The following is a 19,304-nucleotide window of genomic DNA, read 5'->3' as shown; positions in this document are numbered from 1 at the left end:
GCACCTGAGCTGGTGCATCTGATTCTAATTTTAGGTATTTGAAGTAGTGATAAATGTAGGGTTGTACTCACTTATTCCATATGCGAAATTTGCATTTATGTTTATTTAAATTATACAATGGACTACAAAATGTAAATGTTTCATGATATTTGTTATATTATATCACCTTTATCTGTCAATATTGTTGAAATGAAGATCAAATAGCTGTATGTTGAAATATGTTGAAAAAGTCAAAACTTTACATGGGGTGTACTTACTTTTTCACGTGACTGTATTATATGTGTTTATGTGAATGTATAGGAACCACCTTTAGAGACCATTTTTCCCCGCAGAATGGGTGTTGGCCTTTTTTGGGCATCATGGTCCCATTTTTGAAGCAATGTTTTACGGCCGGATGCCCTTCCTGCCGCCAACCCTATTCGTCGCCCGTTGCGACACGCAGGGAATTACCAGTGAGCTGGTACTCAATTTGCCGACCTCGGAAGGATGATCAGGCTGAGTCAACCCCCCTGGTGTTAATTTAGCGATCGACCGGGATTCGAACCCAGGATCCTAGGATCCCAAGCCGGCACCCTAACCACTAAGCCAAAACCAGGCTTGTGTATGTGTATGTACATGTACATGTGTGTGAAAATGTGTGTGTATGTGTGTTTGTGTGTGTGCGTTTCACAAAACGAGAGATAGTAAAACAGAGTAGGTATCGAATGTTGAAGGGGATGGGATCATAAAAGTCAAAGCAAAACATAAAGGTCAAAGATAGGGACAAGCTAAACGCTTTCATAAATGAAACAGCTTGAGAAAAAATTATCACATAAACAAATAGATATTCACTGTCTGAAATATTTTACTAATTCAAGTTATTGTTCATTGTCACGGATGAAAGATCAGACAATATTTCACATCAAAATGTTGGTGGTTATATAGTGCGATAAAGACAACTTGACTGTTACAAACTGTGTTTAATACTTCCGCTAATCATCTCATCAATCAATTTCTTAACACAAGTCTTTTAAAAATCCTTTAAGTGCATTCGGAAACTATTTAATTCACAAACATGTTGATCGCTATTTGAATGTGCTGCAATTTCTGCAATGCATCACCATGGAAACTTCTCTAATTTATGGCCCACAATAATTGCTCCTGGTCATAAACAACAACTTCATTTCAAGCCTGATCTTGCCGGAAAATGTACTTTACAAAGGAAATGACTTTCCCTTTACCCATAAACAAAGAGGTTAACGATTTTTCATTTTAAACAGGATGTTTTCTTTACTTTTTTGACATTCCTTTGATACGTTTGTAAAATAAATATGTGAGATTGTGGACAATTCCCACGAATGCTTTTGTCACTGCAACAGCTCCAAGCATCAATTCTTAACTTTTACGATCTCACCTGTCCGTTTGTTAACTCTTTACCATTCCCACTCAATTATTGCCTTTTGTGCATGCTCCCTAAACCTGTCAGAACAGATGACATGACATGACAGATGACATGAGTGGCTCAAAACTAACACCTGAAGACAGCGACCACCAGGGCATTCTCGACCGAGCTAAATAATTCCTTGACGTCTCTTAGCGGATTTACAATGCACACAAGGCATCAATGCGCAGTGCTGTGGAAGACCGTTTACATTTTGGCCACGGCTCCAGCATCTCACTTGGCACTCCTTAATGAAGTGGAGAATAAGGTAATGGGAAACGTTGGCATCATAAGGTAGAGTGCCAGGGCACAGCTTCTCTACCATTGGAGACAACTTTGCAGTGATCTGTTGCCTCGCATCTGATCATGATACACTCTTTCTTTCTCCCTCTCCCTCTCTCCCTTTCTCTGCCTATTCATCACTAGCTACCAAAAAATAGATAACAAAAAATAGATTTAAAAAATTAGATAACCCTCAACCCATTATTGGAATTAACAGCACTTCAAATTCAGGCCAAATTTCGCTCCAGCACAAAAAGCAGTAACTTTACTCAACCTATTTAATTTTCCATAAGATGATTTGTATTTTAGATTTTATATACAAGAAACCTTTTCAATTTTCCATATATACAGTGGGGTGAAAAAGTACGAGTCCAGCAGGAAATTTATTAATTGAGATGTGATAACAAAATAAATTGTTGTAAGATGAAACCAAAAGCACTTTCATGGGATTTCCATGAACTCTTAAAGATATCACACTTCTTAGAATCGGAAAAATCAAATCTGTCTTTACGTATAATCAATAAATCAGTGTGCCCCCCTTTTATTTTGAGAACTGCCTCAACTCCATTTGGGATTGAATCAATTAGTTTATAGATTATGTTTGAGTCACTCTTTTCCAAACTGTTGTAATACACTCCAGGGTATAGTTAGACTGGTCACAAAAAATTTCTCTTTCTCTTAAATGTACTCACCCTTCATTTACGCTTAAGACAAAGTGTTAATCAATAATAAATATAGTAAACTAGAATAGCACTCGGTAGAGAGCGTACCTCCGCCAGGGTGAACAGTTTACGTTTTTATATGCCACTGATAGGCCAGATCTGGATTCGGACCTCAACCAAAATCGGTTTGTTCTTGTCGCCAAACCAACTCATCCACCAAGTTTTGTTATAATCTGTCCACAGCTTTTTGAGATATCCTGTTCACAGACAAACAAACAAATAAACAAACAGACAGACTTTGGTGGTGCGGGTAATTAAAGAATATGAAATATCATGCTATATTTCGTTTTTGGCCCTATCACTCAATGGTTAAGAATCACTTGAAGAATGTAAAAACTCCCGTATCCGAATCCAGATTCGGATCCTCAAAATCTAATTGATTCTTCCCTGTCACACACACACAACCTGTCCACCAAGTTTCGTCCGAATCCATCCGTAACTTTTTAAGATATCGTGCTATATATCTTTTTTTTTTTGCCCCATCTCTCTCAATAATTAAGAATCACAAAAAAAAACTTCTCTGATCCAGATCCGAATCCAGATCTTCACCAAAATCGAATAATTTCGTCTGTGTCACCTCTCCACAACTTTTTGAGATATCCTGTTCACAGACAACCAAACAAACGCAGAAACACACAGACAGACAGGACTTCTGTAGCTGGAGGTAATTAAATAATATGGATGCATATCTTCAATATTATGTCAAACTTGTACTTGAAATGGTGATTCGAGAAAGCTTGGCATTGATTTAAATGGAATAAAACTTTTATACCCCAATGTATATATTATTCAAAAGATTCTTAGAACGAGGTGCAGGATTCACAAAAGTCCAAAACACAAACTTTATATGTTTCAAAGTGTGTATATATATATATATATATATATATATATATATATATATATATATATACAGTAAAGAAATCAATATTATTACTCGGCATACGTACCTCTTGTAATGAACAATTATAAGGTTGCTTTTACTGGATTATCGTCAGCACCTCATTGCGAGAACAACATAAACAAAATAGAAAGGCAATAAAATTTCCCCTGAAAGAATCGTAATTTTCAACCATATTTATATACACAATTTTATCATTATCATTTAAATAACTCCACTTTCACATGGTGTAAACCGGTGCAGGGAAAATATTGTATAATTTAAGAAACAAATTTGCACTCGTAAGCAATTGGGTACCTGAATATGAGAAGGGCCCAAGTCCGCAACATAGTGTTTTGAGAAAATGTAAAAAAAACATATTTTGTTCAATATTATTATTAAATTATGGTATTCCTGTTGATGTGGCAGCTCATTTGTTCATATCTGAATGTAAAATGGCACAGTGCATGATGATACGCATTTCAGTTGCACCGCAGGGGGTCATTTAATGCGTTGGACTTGGGCCCTTCTCACAATTATTGTATAGAGAAATCAAATGAAACTTTAAAAGGCTTCTAATAAAAGTAAGGGTAAGGGTAATAAAAGTAAAAAATTAGCCCTTTCACGAGCCTCGATCTTGTATTAAAAAAAAAAAAAAAAGGGATGAGGACCGAAATGTCATGATCTGATATTTCATCGGCCTCGAAAAATTGGATAATCATCTGCGTTCAGGTTTTTTGCTACAATGTCATAAATAATTTCAAACATTCCAATGTTGATTGAGGATAAAAAGTGGAAATTGTTTGCCGAATTCAATATTTCCCTCTTGGCATCACAAAATGTACTATTTCACTCCACTGTGCACACTCTGGATCCCACTGTGTATGACCAAATATAACAACACTGGCATCACTAAGAGGGAGATAAAACAATGGATAAAACAAATAATGCTTCATGGCTTCAACCAGCATTACATTGACCTCTGACCTTCGAGGTTATAACCCACTGACATTCCAAGGTTCATCTGACATTCCAATACAATATTTTTTTTGGGGGGGGGGGGGGGAGCGGGTTGTGTTTTGATCACACAAAAAAATCAAACAGACACATAAAACATATAATAAGGGGAGCGGTAGACAAGATGGGGAGAGAGGGGGAAGCACACAAACACAACATATGAGAGCAGGGACATCGGGAGATTGATGGTGAATGGAGCACACATCACAAAACATAGCTCAAGGATTGTAAGCAATAAAATGATTAGAATGAAAATCTGATGCCCACATTAACATGGCTTGAAATGTACACTGCTGTAATGCTGTAATTATATTGTCATAATGAGATGCTGAAGAGCATAAACTAGCCTCAGATGGACAGCGAGTCACGTACCGGAAAGGCTTTCATACCTGAATCAGGAAGTTCGTCATCAGGGCAAATCGGACAGCACTCGCCCTCGGGGATCTCTGGGTTGTGGCAGTCCCGGATGTCATCGCAAATAATGTCATCACAGATAACTTCACCGCTGTTACATACGCAGATGGTACACGATTCAGGTTTCCAGACGTCCTTGTCGTAGTATATCTGTCCATTCTGCACGCAGCTGGACAGGCCCACTGTGAAGAAAAGAAATCGATGTTTTTTATTGCTGTTGTTGTTGTTGTTGTTGTTGATGTTCATATTAAATCATGATGTTGATTCAATATTCAATGCCTGACATTCTTATGCCACACATGGAGGAAAACATGCAAAACGTGCACGTTTCCACCACACAAAAATCGACCATAATATTGAAACTTTTTATTTATTTTTCCATAATTTCCTTCAAAAAAAATAGTTTGATGACGTAATAGGTATTTATATATCAGGGCAAAGAAGACAACATTGCACCTGAATTTTCATCAGGATTAGTGCAGATGTTCTTTTGGGCAATTCTACGGTTACTCACATTACAATACATTACATTAATGCATCTATATATTATGTATATGTAATGTGAGTAACCGTGGAATTGCCCTTTTCTAGCATCTCAAGGTTAAGAGAAGAACTTTTGCGCAACACTCTGTGCAGAATAAGGTTCATTTGGAGACACAGAACAATAAATATTTGCTTTAGCAAGTAATTACACAGGTCATTGAGCACCTACAGTCAGTAATTTTGTTTTATAAAAGACAAATGGTGTACTCCAACCTTAAGCCCCTGTCACACCTTGACGATTTAGACAGCGTATGCCGACGTATCAAAATTGAGTGCTGGTGTGAGTCATACGCTGGCATACGTCGACAAATTTTGTGCATGCACGAAATTTGTCGACGAGCTCGGCGTACTACGACGTATGCCAGCGTGCTTCAGCGTGCTCTTAACGTAGCCAAATTTTTCATACGTCGGCATACGCTGGCTGAAACGTCAAGGTGTGACAGCGGCTTTAGGGAAAAATAGCTAATAAGGAAAATGAATAAAAACCCAATAATGACATTTTAAAACAAAATTAGACTTTTTGACTGATGTACAACAGGATACATAAATGAAGCATTTGTTAACGATAAATAGAAAACCGAAAAACACGATCCGTGAAGCTGTATGTACGTCCGTCTCCGTGAAGCCGTGAGTCGATGAAGCCATGTGATTACATGTCTATTGATTACGTACTGTTTGAAACTCAGTTGCATCCTGTCTATTAATTACGTACTGCTGGAATATACATTTCGACCTTTTAGACTGCTGAGACTCCTTCGACCTTTGAAGACTTTTAAGTGCCCCCAATAACCTTAAGACCACCAAACCTCCCTCTCTCTGTTCTCTTCACCCTCTCTTTTGCTCAAGGTCAACTGCCATTTGCTTGGAAATCAGCCAACATCACCGCTTTACACAAAAAAGGTGCAAAAACAGATCCTAGCCACTACAGACCAATCAGCCTTCTCCCAATTATCAGCAAAGTCATGGAATCCATCATTGCTTCGGATATGAAATCTTTCCTCTTCTCCAATGGCTTCATCTCTGATCATCAATTTGGTTTCAGACCTGGTCACTCTACTCTGGACATGCTGCTTCTGCTGTCTCAACAATGGATGGAGGTCCTCAATGCCAAACAGGAAATTCGAGCTGTCTCCCTCGACATATCACGTGCCTTCGATACGGTCTGGCACCCCGCTCTGCTCACACAACTCTCCTCCTTTGGTATCCATGGAAATCTCCACGCATGGCTGGCGGACTTCCTCTCTAGTCGTAGTCAACGTGTGGCCCTGAATGGGTTTCTCTCATCTCCTCTTCCTGTTCAGACTGGAGTTCCCCAAGGCAGTGTTCTGGACCCTGTGCTTTTTCTGGTCTTTATCAATGATCTCTCCGACTCTCTTGAAAATCCTCTCTATCTCTTTGCTGATGACTCCACTCTCTGCCGCTCCATTCCTCATCCCTCAGATCGGCAGTCTGCAGCCTCCTCACTCTCTGCAGACCTGGACAAAATCACAGACTGGGCAAACAAGTGGAACATGTCTTTCAATCCTGACAAATCTCACACTCTTACGATGTCTCTCCGAAAAGACCGACTGGACAACCCTCCCATCTACTTTCTGAATAATCCTCTCCAAGAAGTTCTGTCACTCAAGCTTTTGGGTCTCACTATCTGCCATGATCTTTCCTGGGAAAACCACATTTCCAAGCTGGCCTCCAAAGCCAGTCGCCGACTGGGCATCCTCCGTCGTGCGAAGTCCTTCCTTGGCACACCTGAGCTCCTCACCACATACAAGGCTTTCATCCGCAGCTCAATGGAGTACTGCTCTCCCCTCTGGGCTGGTGCTCCTGCCTCACACCTAGCTCGTCTTCACGCTGTTGAAACCAAAGCGTTCAGAATCATTGGAATCTCCCACGATGACGCTATCTCCGAGGGCCTTTCACTTACTCACCGCAGGCAGGTTGGTGGTCTTTCCATCTTCTACCGACTCCTCTCCGGCCTTGCTCCCCAGCTCTCTCTGGGCTCTGTCCCCCAAATATTCCTACAGGTCGCACAAGATCTGCCTGCAACCCTCTTATGGTTAAACAGCCAAAATCAAGACTCTCTGCTCACCTTCACTCCTTCATTCCTCTTTTCTCCCGCCTCTGGAACAAACTCCCTCACTCTCTTCAATCCCACTCCTCCCTCCAGGTCTTTAAAACGGCTGTTCACCACCATCTCTTATCTTCCCCAATCCAAGACCTTGATCTTTTCTACCCCCGCTAATTTCACCCCAAATCCACTTTTTTGAGGTGCCGACTTCTTTCCTGGAAGTCCTTGGTGTCCTTGCGTTTTATACCCATCCTGCCTCCCCCCAGGCCCTCTCCCTCCCACACATCTCCCGATGTCCCTGCTCTCAAATGTTGTGTTTGTGTGCTTCCTCCCCTTCTCTCCCCATATTGTCGACCGCTCCCCTTTTTATTTACTTTGTTTGCTTGTTTGTTTGATTTGTTTGTTTGATAAATGATAGCTCTTTCACGAGCCTCGACTCTGTATACAAAAAAAAAAAAAAAAAAGACCCTAAAAGACCACCAAAGACCCTTAAAGACCAAAAAGGATTACGTCCGTCCATCTGTGAAGCCGTGAATTCATGAAGCCGTGTAATTATATGTCTATTGATTACGTACTGTTTGAAACTCAGTTGCATCCTGTCTATTAATTGCGTACTGTTGGAATATACCTTTCGACCTTTTAGACTGCTGAGACTCATTAGACCTTTGAAGACTTTTAAGTGCCCCCAATAACCTTCAGACCACAAAAGACCACCAAACACCCTAAAAGACCACCAAAGACCCTTAAAGGCCATAAAGACCAAATAGGACTACGTCCGTCCGTCTGTGAAGCCGTGAGTCCATGAAGCCATGTAATTATATGTCTATTGATTACGTACTGTTTGAATCTCAGTTGCACCCTGTCTATTAATTACTTACTGTTGGAATATACCGTTTGACCTTTTAGACTGCTGAGACTCCTTATAACTTTGAAGACCTTTTAGTGCTTCTTTGCCTTTAAGTGCCAATGCCCTTAAGACCACGAAAGACCACAAAAGACCAGGAAAGATTACAAAAGACCACAAAGACCCCAAAAGTCCCAAATACCCCAAAACACCCTGAGGACTCGAAAGACCCCAACGGCATTTAAAGGCCCAAAAACCCGGAAAACCCAAAATATCCCAAAGACCCCAAAAGACCCTGAAGACCTGTAAGAACCATAAGACCCTTTAGACCTACTGGACCCCAAGATGCTGAAGACCCCCAATACCCTAAAGACCACTTTTACCTTTAAGACCCTTTCAATACTTCAGACACCTTTCGATCCCTTCACCCTTCCAACCTTTTATACCCTTTAAACCTTTACACCCCTTAAACTCCTTTCAACCCCTTAGACCTTAACACCATTTAGACCCCTTACACCCTTCAGACTGATTAGACAGCTTGGACCCTTGACCATTAAGAACTTTACACCACTTGGACCTTTTTTGATTACAAATAAATTACAAATAAATATTATCACAAATAAATTTGTACAAAAGAAATGTTTGTATTATGATTGGTGTAAATCATGACACCACAGCAACTCAAATTCAGTCAGGTCATTATCTTCAGTTAAAACAAGCCCGTGCCTCTGCAGCGACATGCGGTGAGGCGAGCATAGCGAGCCCATCCACGCTAGTTATATAGAAAAGGCTGATGGGTGAATACAAGAGTGATGTTCATGTCCTCAATACCAAATTACGAACACCCACTTGCGTTTAGCACCTCATATTTTGCTTTGGCTTTTCTGCCGAGGGTGGTGAACTTCAATGTGGGAGGTAAAGCATCCCGCAAGTTTATTTTATCGTTAAGCATGTCACTGCACATTTGTGGCCTGGAAAACGGCACCAGGTGTTCCCACTCATATATACCAATATATCATCATACAACTCTCTTCAATTGCAAAATATTTAATGCTTTTCATAAAACAAAAATCAATTCATCATCTTTAGGTACAGTTTTGTCCATTATGAAAAGATAAATGCAAAAGCTGATTTCAAGCCTTTTGTGCCCGAAGGGCAAATAACTTATGGAACAATCTTAGGAGGGCTTCGCCTTGTTACCTTTTGTATTACAACTAAAGAATTATGGTAGAAGTACTCTATATTACCGGATATTTCACAATGAAGAAGGAAGACACAATCAACAAACAAAATTAATGTAAAATCCTTTGTGGGTCGGGGAAAGGGGGTGGAGGAAGGGGATGGGAGTCATGGGAAGACAATAACCACAAAGGATGGAAGTGTAAAAATTGAGCCAAAACAACAAAGGCTAAAATTAATGTGTAAAACACTAAAGGAACATATCCACAAAACGATATGTACGTTCACAATCGCACTATGAAGAAGCGCAAGATGACAGCAAAGGTACAAATCAGACAGGTTAAATTCAGGGATGTCATGTTGGTGACAACACACTGTCATTTTGATCATCTTACGATATTGCTTTTGCTTTGCAGTGGCAAGGAATAATCTGACAGCAAAGACGGCCTCGCTTTCTAACACTACCGAGTATTTACGTAAAAGTCATATTGCCCGAAATTTGTAAGCACAATGACTTGGAAAAAACATCTACCTATTTGACATGTGTTTTTCCCTGAGATTCATTCAGTCCCCATGGTTCCAAGTCTGAAAGGATACGGCAGAGGTAGATAAGAGTTGTCTAGTCAGAGTCGGATTCTTTACCTGACAATAATGGTTTGGATTGGTGCAACATAGACAGGGTATTGTAAAACAAAATGTGTCACTGCTCAGGTGGGTGTTAAGGTAGATGCCAAGTCTGATAGAATCAGGTGGTGGACGTTAAATACCCAACAGTGTATTTTACGAAGAGCAGGCTTTTAAACGAATTTAAATGATTTCAGCATAAGGCTGCAACAAAACAAAATGTGAAAAAAGTGAAGGGGTCGGAATACTTATGTCAATGTGATATTTAAGTTTTTTCTTTTTAATAAATTTGCAAAACTTTCTAAAATCCTGTTTTCTCTTTGTCATTATGGGGTATTGAGTGTAGATTGATGAGGGAAAAAATGAATTTAAACGATTTCAGCAAAAGGCTGCAACATAACAAAATGTGAAAAAAGTGAAGGGGTCTGAATACTTTTTGAATGCACTGTATATATATATGGAGGAGGAGGCAAAGAGGCAAAGGAAGGATGTGGCGGTGGTATGGCTGGATTTGGAGAATGCATATGGGTCAGTGCCGCATGCCTTGATCAGGTATGCCATGGATTTATTTTGGGTGCCACGGAGATTTAGGGATTTTTTGATGGCATTTTATGATCAGTTTTGGATGCGGTTTACGACACAGTCCTATATAACAGAGTGGCAGAAGTTGGAAGTGGGGATCCCGATTGGATGTACCATCTCCCCGATTTGGTTTGTGCTGGTTATGGAGTTGTTGATACGTGCAGTGAGTGGACATGGGAAAGAAGTGGAGCTAGCCCCTGGTCAGAGGTTGCCAGCGATGTTTGCATTCATGGATGACCTGACAGTTGTCCAGCAGTCCGCTAATGCAGCGGTAGAGGTACTGGGACGACTGGAAAGGTTGATGCGGTGGGCAAGAATGGGATTTAAAGCAAGAAAGTCGAGGAGTGTGGTGGTGAGACGAGGAGTGGTGGATAACATGCACAGGTTTGAGCTGGGAGGGGAGGTGGTTCCATCATTGGTGGAGGCCCCTGTGAAGAGTTTGGGAAGATGGTATAGTGGTATACAGTGGAGTTGAATGATGTGGGAAGGGTGGAGGAGGTCAGAAACAAGCTTTTGAGATGTTTGAAGAGGATTGATGGATGTGGTTTGCCAGGTAAGTTGAAGGTGTGGTGTTTGAAGTTTGGGTTGATGCCACGAGTATTGTGGCCATTGATGTTGTATGATATTGCGATTGGGCATGGAGAGAGGATGGAAGTTGTGGTGAGCGGGTTTGTGAGGAGGTGGCTGGGAGTGCCACGCTGTTTGACGAACATTGCCTTTTATGGTCAGGGTGGAAAACACCAGTTTCCCTTGACATCATTAACCGAGGAGTTTGAGGTGGTGAGGGTGCGGGAGTTCATGATGTTGCGGGATTCAAGTAATGCAGTGGTAAAGAATGCTCTCCCAGAGAAGAAGGGATGTCAGAAGTGGAATTTAAGAGCAGAGGTGGATGAGAGGGAGGAGCGGTTGCAACAGGAGGAGGGCATGGGGATGGTACAGCACGGGAAGCATGGCTTGGGGTGGATGAAGCAGGAGCGATGGGGAAAGGCATGTGTGAAAGAGAGGAGGAAGATGGTTGAGAGGGAGGTGAGAAGAAAGGAAGAGGAGGGGAGATATGTGAAAGCAGTCGGTCAGGCACAGCAAGGTGCTTGGACTAGGTAGGTGGGAAGGTGTGCGGGTGAGGATGTTGAAGTGGCAAGAGATTTGGAGGATGGAGCCAATATTGTTGAATTTCCTGTTGCGTGCAACATATGATGTGCTTCCGTCACCAGTAAACTTGAGATTGTGGGGGCTGTTGCAGGAGGAGAGATGTTATTTGTGTGGAGGTGTGGGAACGGTGCAGCATGCACTGAGTGCATGTTCAGTAACATTGGCAGCAGGACAATACAAGTGGCGACATGACCAGGTGCTGGTGGTGGTGGTGCAGATGGTGCAACAAGAGGTGCTGAGATCGAGAGAGAGAGAGAAGAGTGGAGAAGGAGACCGATGAGGGAGAGGTGTGGTTTGTCAAGGAGGGCCAAGTGGTAAGAGGTGGAAAGAGGAGGAGGTGGAAAGCATGAGGGCTGTCAGATGCTTGTGATTGGCAGGTGGTGGCAGACCTAAAGCCACAATTGGTATTCCCAGAGGAGATCTGTGTGACAAGGTTGCGGCCTGACATTGTCATTTGGTCAAGTGCAACAAGACAGGTCATCTTAGGGGAATTGTCTGTACCTTGGGAAGAGAACATGGAGGAGGTGCATGAGAGGAAGAGAGGAAAGTACAGTGAGCTGGAGGCAGAGTGCCGGGAGAAGGGTTGGCGAGTTTCGTGTCAGCCATTTGAGGTGGGGTGTAGAGGGTATATTGGCAATTCCTTTTCTGCATTTCTTGCTCGGCTTGGAGTGTGTGGGACAGAAAGAAGGAGGACGTGTGACAAGGTGGCCCAGGTTGCCTTGAAAGGCTCATTTTGGATATGGAGGAAGTTTATGGAGGCACGTCGAACGGTGTAGGTTGAGGTTATGGAATAGAAATGGTGTGTGTGTGTGTGTGTGTGTGTGTGTGTGTGTGTGTGTGTGTGTTTGTGTGTTTTGCAGGAGTGGGTCATCGGTGGGTGTGGTTTTGCATGAGTGGTGTATGTTGTAAGGGTAGGTGGTTGGTTGGTGTTGTGTGTGGATGTGTATGTATGAATGATCTGGTGTGTTTTGTTTGTGAGTGGTGAAGGGTATAAAGGTGGGTGTTTGAGTTTTCCACCATGTTTGTTTGGTGCTGTGGATTCTGGATGCAGAGGTGTTGTTGTTGTAGTCTGCATTCGCACTGGCTGGGGGTGGGGGTATGTATGCATCCAGGTGTAGTTGCTGCATGTGGATGTGTATGCGCCCCTGCTGGCCCACCTTAGCTGACCATATCGAGGTTGAAGGGCCGAAACGGGATGATGCTGAGGACCTCGACTGAGGACCCGGTCAGTGCGGCACACTTGTGACTAGGTGTTGATTTGAATACATGGGTGTGTGTGTGTGTGTGTGTGTGTGTAGAAATGTATGTGTATAGAAATGTATGTGGAAAGATATATATGTATATATGATGTCCACTCCTGCATCTTCAGATGCATATGGCTGCCAAAGCAGTTTCTTGACTATTGGGCACAATCCTGGTCGGGGCATCACTCCTTCGCAGGATACCCGAATGGCTCATTCATCCCAGCAAGCGCACTCATTTAGCCGACTTCGGAAGTATGACAGGCTGAGTCAACCCCACCTGGTGTTAATTCAACGACCAACCAATATTTTAACTCAGGACTCTAGAATTTCAATGCAGCACCCTAACTGTTAAGCCAACACCAGGCTTATGTATGTATATATGATTGTGTTTGTGTGTGTATATATGTTTGTATGTATATATACAGTGCATTCAGAAAGTATTCAGACCCCTTCACTTTTTTCACATTTTGTTATGTTGCAGCCTTATGCTAAAATCGTTTAAATTCATTTTTTCCCTCATCAATCTACACTCAATACCCCATAATGACAAAGAGAAAACAGGATTTTAGAAAGTTTTGCAAATTTATTAAAAAGAAAAAACTGAAATATCACATTGACATAAGTATTCATACCCTTTGCCATGACACTTGAAATTTAGCTCAGGTGCCTCCCATCTCTCTTGATCATCTTTGAGATGTGTCTACACCTTGATTGGAGTCCACCTGTGGTAAATTCAATTGATTGGACATGATTTGGAAAGGCACACACCTGTCTATATAAGGTATCACATCTGACAATGCATATCAGAGCACAAACAAGCCATGAGGTCGAAGGAACTGCCTGCAGAGCTCAGAGACAGGATTGTGTTGAGGCACAGATCTGGGGAAGCCTACAAAAGAATCTCTGCTGCATTGAAGGTTCCCAGGAGCACAGTGGCCTCCATAATTCTTAAATGGAAGAAGTTTGGAACAACCAGGACTCTTCCTAGAGCTGGCCGCCCGGCCAAACTGAGCAATCGGGGGAGAAGGGCCTTGGTAAGAGAGGTGACCAAGAACCCGATGGTCACTCTGGCTGAGCTCCAGAAATCCTGTGTGGAGATGGGAGAAACTTCCAGAAGGACAACCATCACTGCAACACTCCACCGATCTGGGCTTTATGGCAGAGTGGCCAGACGGAAGCCAAACAGTTCAATCTTGGTTTCGTCAGACCACAGAATCTTGTTTCTCACAGTCTGAGAGTCCTTTAGGTGCTTTTTTGCAAACTCCAAGTGGGCTTTCATGAATGGTCTTCTTCTTTAATGTCCACAATTATTTCCACTTTCTTGTGTGGTTGGGTGGGGTGGTGCTTGGCCCAAGTCTTTCCTGAACCGGCTGGCCAGGCCTGACATTCACCTAACGTTAGGGCAGGAATTCGGAAGTTGGCCATGGTGCCGGCGATAGTTCACCTACAATTCGCGAAGGACACCGTGGCAACTTTCACGTCCAACAAATAATGCTAGCGGACGGGACACCTGTTTAACAACTGAGTGACGGCACACATTTATATGAGGGATGACTTTTCTTCCAATGGTAGTCAGAAACTCACCCATAGCCTGGAAAAATGTGACATTGGTTGGAAATTACATAAAAGGACTAACATCTGCGCTGGGTTTCACTGGGCATAGAGGGTGTTACTTCGCTGCCTGGATGGGGCAGGGGAGGGGGGCAGGGGGAAGATATTTTGATTTCTGCACCTTTCGTCTGATTGGTGTATTTTTTTTGTATTCAAACAAAATATCTTCCATCTCATTCATATTTTCTTACATCAGCCTCAATCTTATAAAGAAAATCAATTTGTGTGTACTCAATGATGCAACAGCCAGCGATCAAAGTCCCTCGATAACTTTGTAGTTTGTCATCACTTCTGTGAGAATAAACTGAGACTAAGCAACTCATGCTATTTTCCCACATGCATCACAATTAAGGTTTCCAATGAGCAAAGAAACATGGTTGAAAATCTCTACTTCATCATGGATAATATAAATATAATCTAAATAATCTAAATAAATATATATATATATATATATATATATATAAATAAATAAATAAATAAACAAATAAACAAATAAATAAATAAATAAATAAATAAATAAATAAATAAATAAATAAAGGTGGCATCATGCTCAATCAGTGAGTTACATACTTTCCAGGTTTGTATATTGTCAAACTTATACAAAGTCTGGTTTTGAATGCCCCATACGTAATCTTGGATGTTTTATGGATGCATCAGTGTCGGAATAAAAAAAAGTTTTGAACAATTAGCAAAAATTTGTTTTAACATCATGTTTACGTAATAGTTAAACCAATCTATCCACAATCATCTCCCCCAACAACCACTTCATGGAGTATGAAGAAAATGCTTTGCAGAGACAAACACCTTAAGTTAGCAAACTTCCACTGAGCTCTGTAATGTCAAAATCTCTGCATGTCGTGCATTCAGAAGTTATCTAGAACCAGCAGGAGCACCCGGAGTTGCCCAATGCTGTTCCAATCCTGTTGGCAAGTTGAAGAAATCCCTTTTTTTCCTATTTTTTGTGGGGGCATAAAACACCTCCCTCTACCCACGAAGGAATGGGGTCAAGGATCATCTAATATTACCTTTCACGTAGCTACAAAGTCATAGGCACTATAGAGCGATATAAAATAAATAAATAAAATTCAACTTTTATTTCAAAAATGTTTTTGCAAAGTTCTACAATTGTAAAACTAAGTTCTGCACGCACTTTATACCATAACCATCTTTTCATACTTTCCTATAAAGTGCGACAGCATACCACGGAATGAGTTACATACCAACAAATAATACACTGCCAATGCAGTAAATGTAGTACCGTACATCCTCCTCGTAGAAGGCAGCATGAAAGAGAAGGGACACAAACAAAACGACCAAAGGCAACAACTCAAGAAATTATGAAGTTGGAATCACGCACCCATTATGGAAAAAAAATCTAAGCAAGAAGAGTTCTATTTTTAATGATGTTATAGCAAGCAAACATTTCACTTTTTGCCTTTACAGACACCTGTTAGGCAAACTCGATGGGTGCTCATAAGTGCTCATAAGCTCATACGTGCTCATAAGCTCATAAGTGCTCATAAGCTCATAAGTCTTGTTTCAATTATGATTGACAGAATGGGACGCAAGGAAGATTTTGATAGTGCTGAAATGATATCAAAGCAACGATAATTCAATGGGGGTATTACCCTTGCTGTCTCAATTTCATGGTAATAATTAAAGATCATGTAGTATATTTGCAAAAATTAAGCTTTTGGGCTTTTTTTTGGTCATAATATGTGACCAATTTCCAAACTTCCTGGAATGTGCAGGCTGAGAATTGTTGATTCAACGTTGCGATGCGCTTAAATATGAAAGATGCAAAATACCAACTTCCATTATGAGGATGAATTATAAGTATTATGACATATCCTCCTGGTCTACAACTGTTGTTAGGACAATAAAAGGATAAGAGATATCATGTCATATTATGGGAACCAATGAATTGGTAAATAGAGTCCTTGCTAGTAAGTTGGGGTCGTATACCGAGCCCAATAAATTCCCTCTGTTGTCAATTTGGTTTGTGACTGCTGGGTTACTCCTTTGTGCATTCCTGAACAATGTCCTGGGCGCAGGGTTTACCTCTTCATCCTGAAAATATTTTTTGATTTAATGTGGTCACTCTATATATGGGCTCATCTATTTATTAAGTTTTCAGATATATTTCAGAATTTTTTTTTATCCCCCAGGCACCTTCCCCAAAAGCCCTCCATTATCTTATTATAATAGAGCAAACGTATATGGTTATGTATGTCGCTATGTTTGTCGTTATGTTTATATGCGACTAAAACGTCTTCTTCTTCTTCAAATAAAATTAACACCCTCTTAATTAACCCTCTTAATTGCGTTAAGACTGCTGAGACCCCTCAGACCTTTGATGACCCTTTAATTCCCCCATGACCCTTCAGACCACCAAGACCCCCAAAGACCCAAAACACCCCAAAGACACAAAATACCCATCAAGGCCCTGAGGCTCAAAAAGACCCTGAATACCCCGAAGACCCAAAACACCCCGAACACCCAAAAAACCCTGAAGACCCAAAACACCACGAAGACCCAAAACAACCCGAAGACCCAAAACACCCTGAAGACCCAAAACACCCCGAAGACCCAAAACATCCCGAAGACCCAAAACACCCCGAAGACCCAAAACATCCCGAAGACCCAAAACACCCCGAAGACCCAAAACACCCAGAAAACCATAAACACCCGAAGACCCAAAAAGACCCCGAAGACCCAAAATACCCCGAAGAGCCAAAAAGACCCAAAGACCCTTAAAGATCAAGAAGAACCAAAAGACCCTTAAGACCCAAAAGCCCCTGAAGACCCCGAAGACCTTTAAGACCCAAAACACCTCAAATACCCAAAATACCCTTAAAGACCCAGAGGATCCAAAAGACCCTGTAGACCCAAATGGCCCTGAAGATCCAAAACACCATGAAGACCCAAAAGATACCGAAATGGTCAAAGATGCCTACCCCTGTGAAACGACGTGTGGTGAGGCGCGCGGAGCGCGCCGAGTCACGCTAGTGTAGGTAATAAATAGATACCATATGAGCAGGAATGCCTTATCGGAGATAGAAGACCAATGGCAATTAAGTGTCAACTAATAAGTGTGGAAATTGGCAAAACAGAGACCAGACCAGTGAAATATCCATCGTTTCAATATAATTATGAGTATCTGATTTTGTTTGTATTTACCCCCAACCCAAAAACAATACGGTAATTCTCTTGAGATTATTTGGTTTCCAGAAGCTCAGAATCGAAAGTTTTTAATAGCAATACCATCAGCCGTATTCAAAGCTACGAGACAAACCCGCTTCCTCCAGGACCATTAGCAGGTCCTCTCCCACCAACCCCTTACAGGGAGTGAGGGGGAATTGTCCCAGGGTACTACGAACATGTATGCAAAATTTGGTGATTAGGTGAAAATCCTAAGTCGTCCACGCTCCCCTCCAGGCCTCTTACGGGGGAGAGGGGGTAGGGGGTTCCTTGTGCCTGTGACCTTACCTCAGGTACTACCAACACATATGCAAAATTTGGTAAAGACTGGCCCAGCCCTGTTTTTTTTCCTATGATTTCCAGATGTACATACATACACGACATACATACATACATACATACATACATACATACATACATACATACATACACTACATATATACATACATACATACATACATACATACATACACTACATATATACATACATACATACATACATATATACATACATACATACATACATACATACACTACATATATACATACATACATACATACATACATACATACATACATACATACATACAGAGAATTTCTGATCCTATTAATGAACCAAATAGTAGGATGACCTTGGGGATGGCAGTCGGATATGTGATGCCTGATGCAGGTTTACGATTGACGAGGAGGAAATGTTGACGAAATGTCATCATGGTGATGGAAAGGCCTGTAATAAGTCTTCATTAGTGAAAATGAAGTATGTGTGTGTGGTTTTTTTTCAAGGTTAATACAGTTTTTGTTTTCGAATATCATAAAAATTTGGAGGTTTAGTGACGCTTGACCTATTTCTCAAAATATTTCCCTGCTACAAATGCACGGTTATCATAGCAACACTTTTTTATATTACCAATATTTACTCCATTGGTAGATATTTTCATGTTGGATATACAGCCATTTCAGGACGTGTGAATTAACATCTTCATCATTAGGAAATTTAATGTCACCCAGATGTTCTTGAGTAGTCCAAAGACAATAAAATAAAATAAATTACTGTATTGAACCCTGGTGTTGGGCTAGCGGCTAGGGTGCCGGCTTAGGATACCTAGGATCCTGGGTTCGCAATCCCAGTCGATTGCTGAATTAATGCCAGGGGGGTTGACTCAGCCTGTCATTCCTTCCGAGGTCGGCTAATTGAGTACCAGTTCACTGGTAATTCCCTGTTTGTCGTTGAAGGCGGCAAAAAGGGTTGGCGTCAGGAAGGGTATCCGGCCGTAAAACATTGCTTCAAAAAGGGGACCAAAAAACAACAACAACCACGGTCCCCGAAAAGGCCAACCCCCGCTTTGCGGGGGAAAATGGCCTCTAAAGGGTGGTTTATTGGGGTGGAGGGTGATTTATAACTTGCCATCCTATTTCCACCATAGCAGTGGTGGTGACATTTGTCATACGAGGACGGGCTTTAACGTGCAATAACAGTCACGCCCTGAGACAGTATACCTGAGATGTCTGCATTGCAATATGTTTTTTTGT

The 19,304-nt window shown here is 41.4% G+C and overlaps 1 protein-coding gene across 1 annotated transcript in view; it reads right to left on the bottom strand.

The window, feature by feature from the left end:
• LOC137431809 (uncharacterized) overlaps positions 1–19,304 on the bottom strand; it is a 228,562-nt gene that overhangs the window by 203,379 nt on the left and 5,879 nt on the right. The window contains exon 2 of the mRNA XM_068123527.2: positions 4,708–4,914. Coding sequence (XP_067979628.2) covers positions 4,708–4,914 — 207 coding nt within the window. The remainder of the gene's footprint in view (positions 1–4,707; positions 4,915–19,304) is intronic.

The sequence above is a fragment of the Myxine glutinosa genome, chromosome 7 (assembly GCF_964187855.1).
Source record: "Myxine glutinosa chromosome 7, kmMyxGlut1.1, whole genome shotgun sequence".
Classification (NCBI taxonomy): Eukaryota; Metazoa; Chordata; class Myxini; order Myxiniformes; family Myxinidae; genus Myxine; species Myxine glutinosa.
This window is presented reverse-complemented; position numbering and strand designations above follow the sequence as displayed.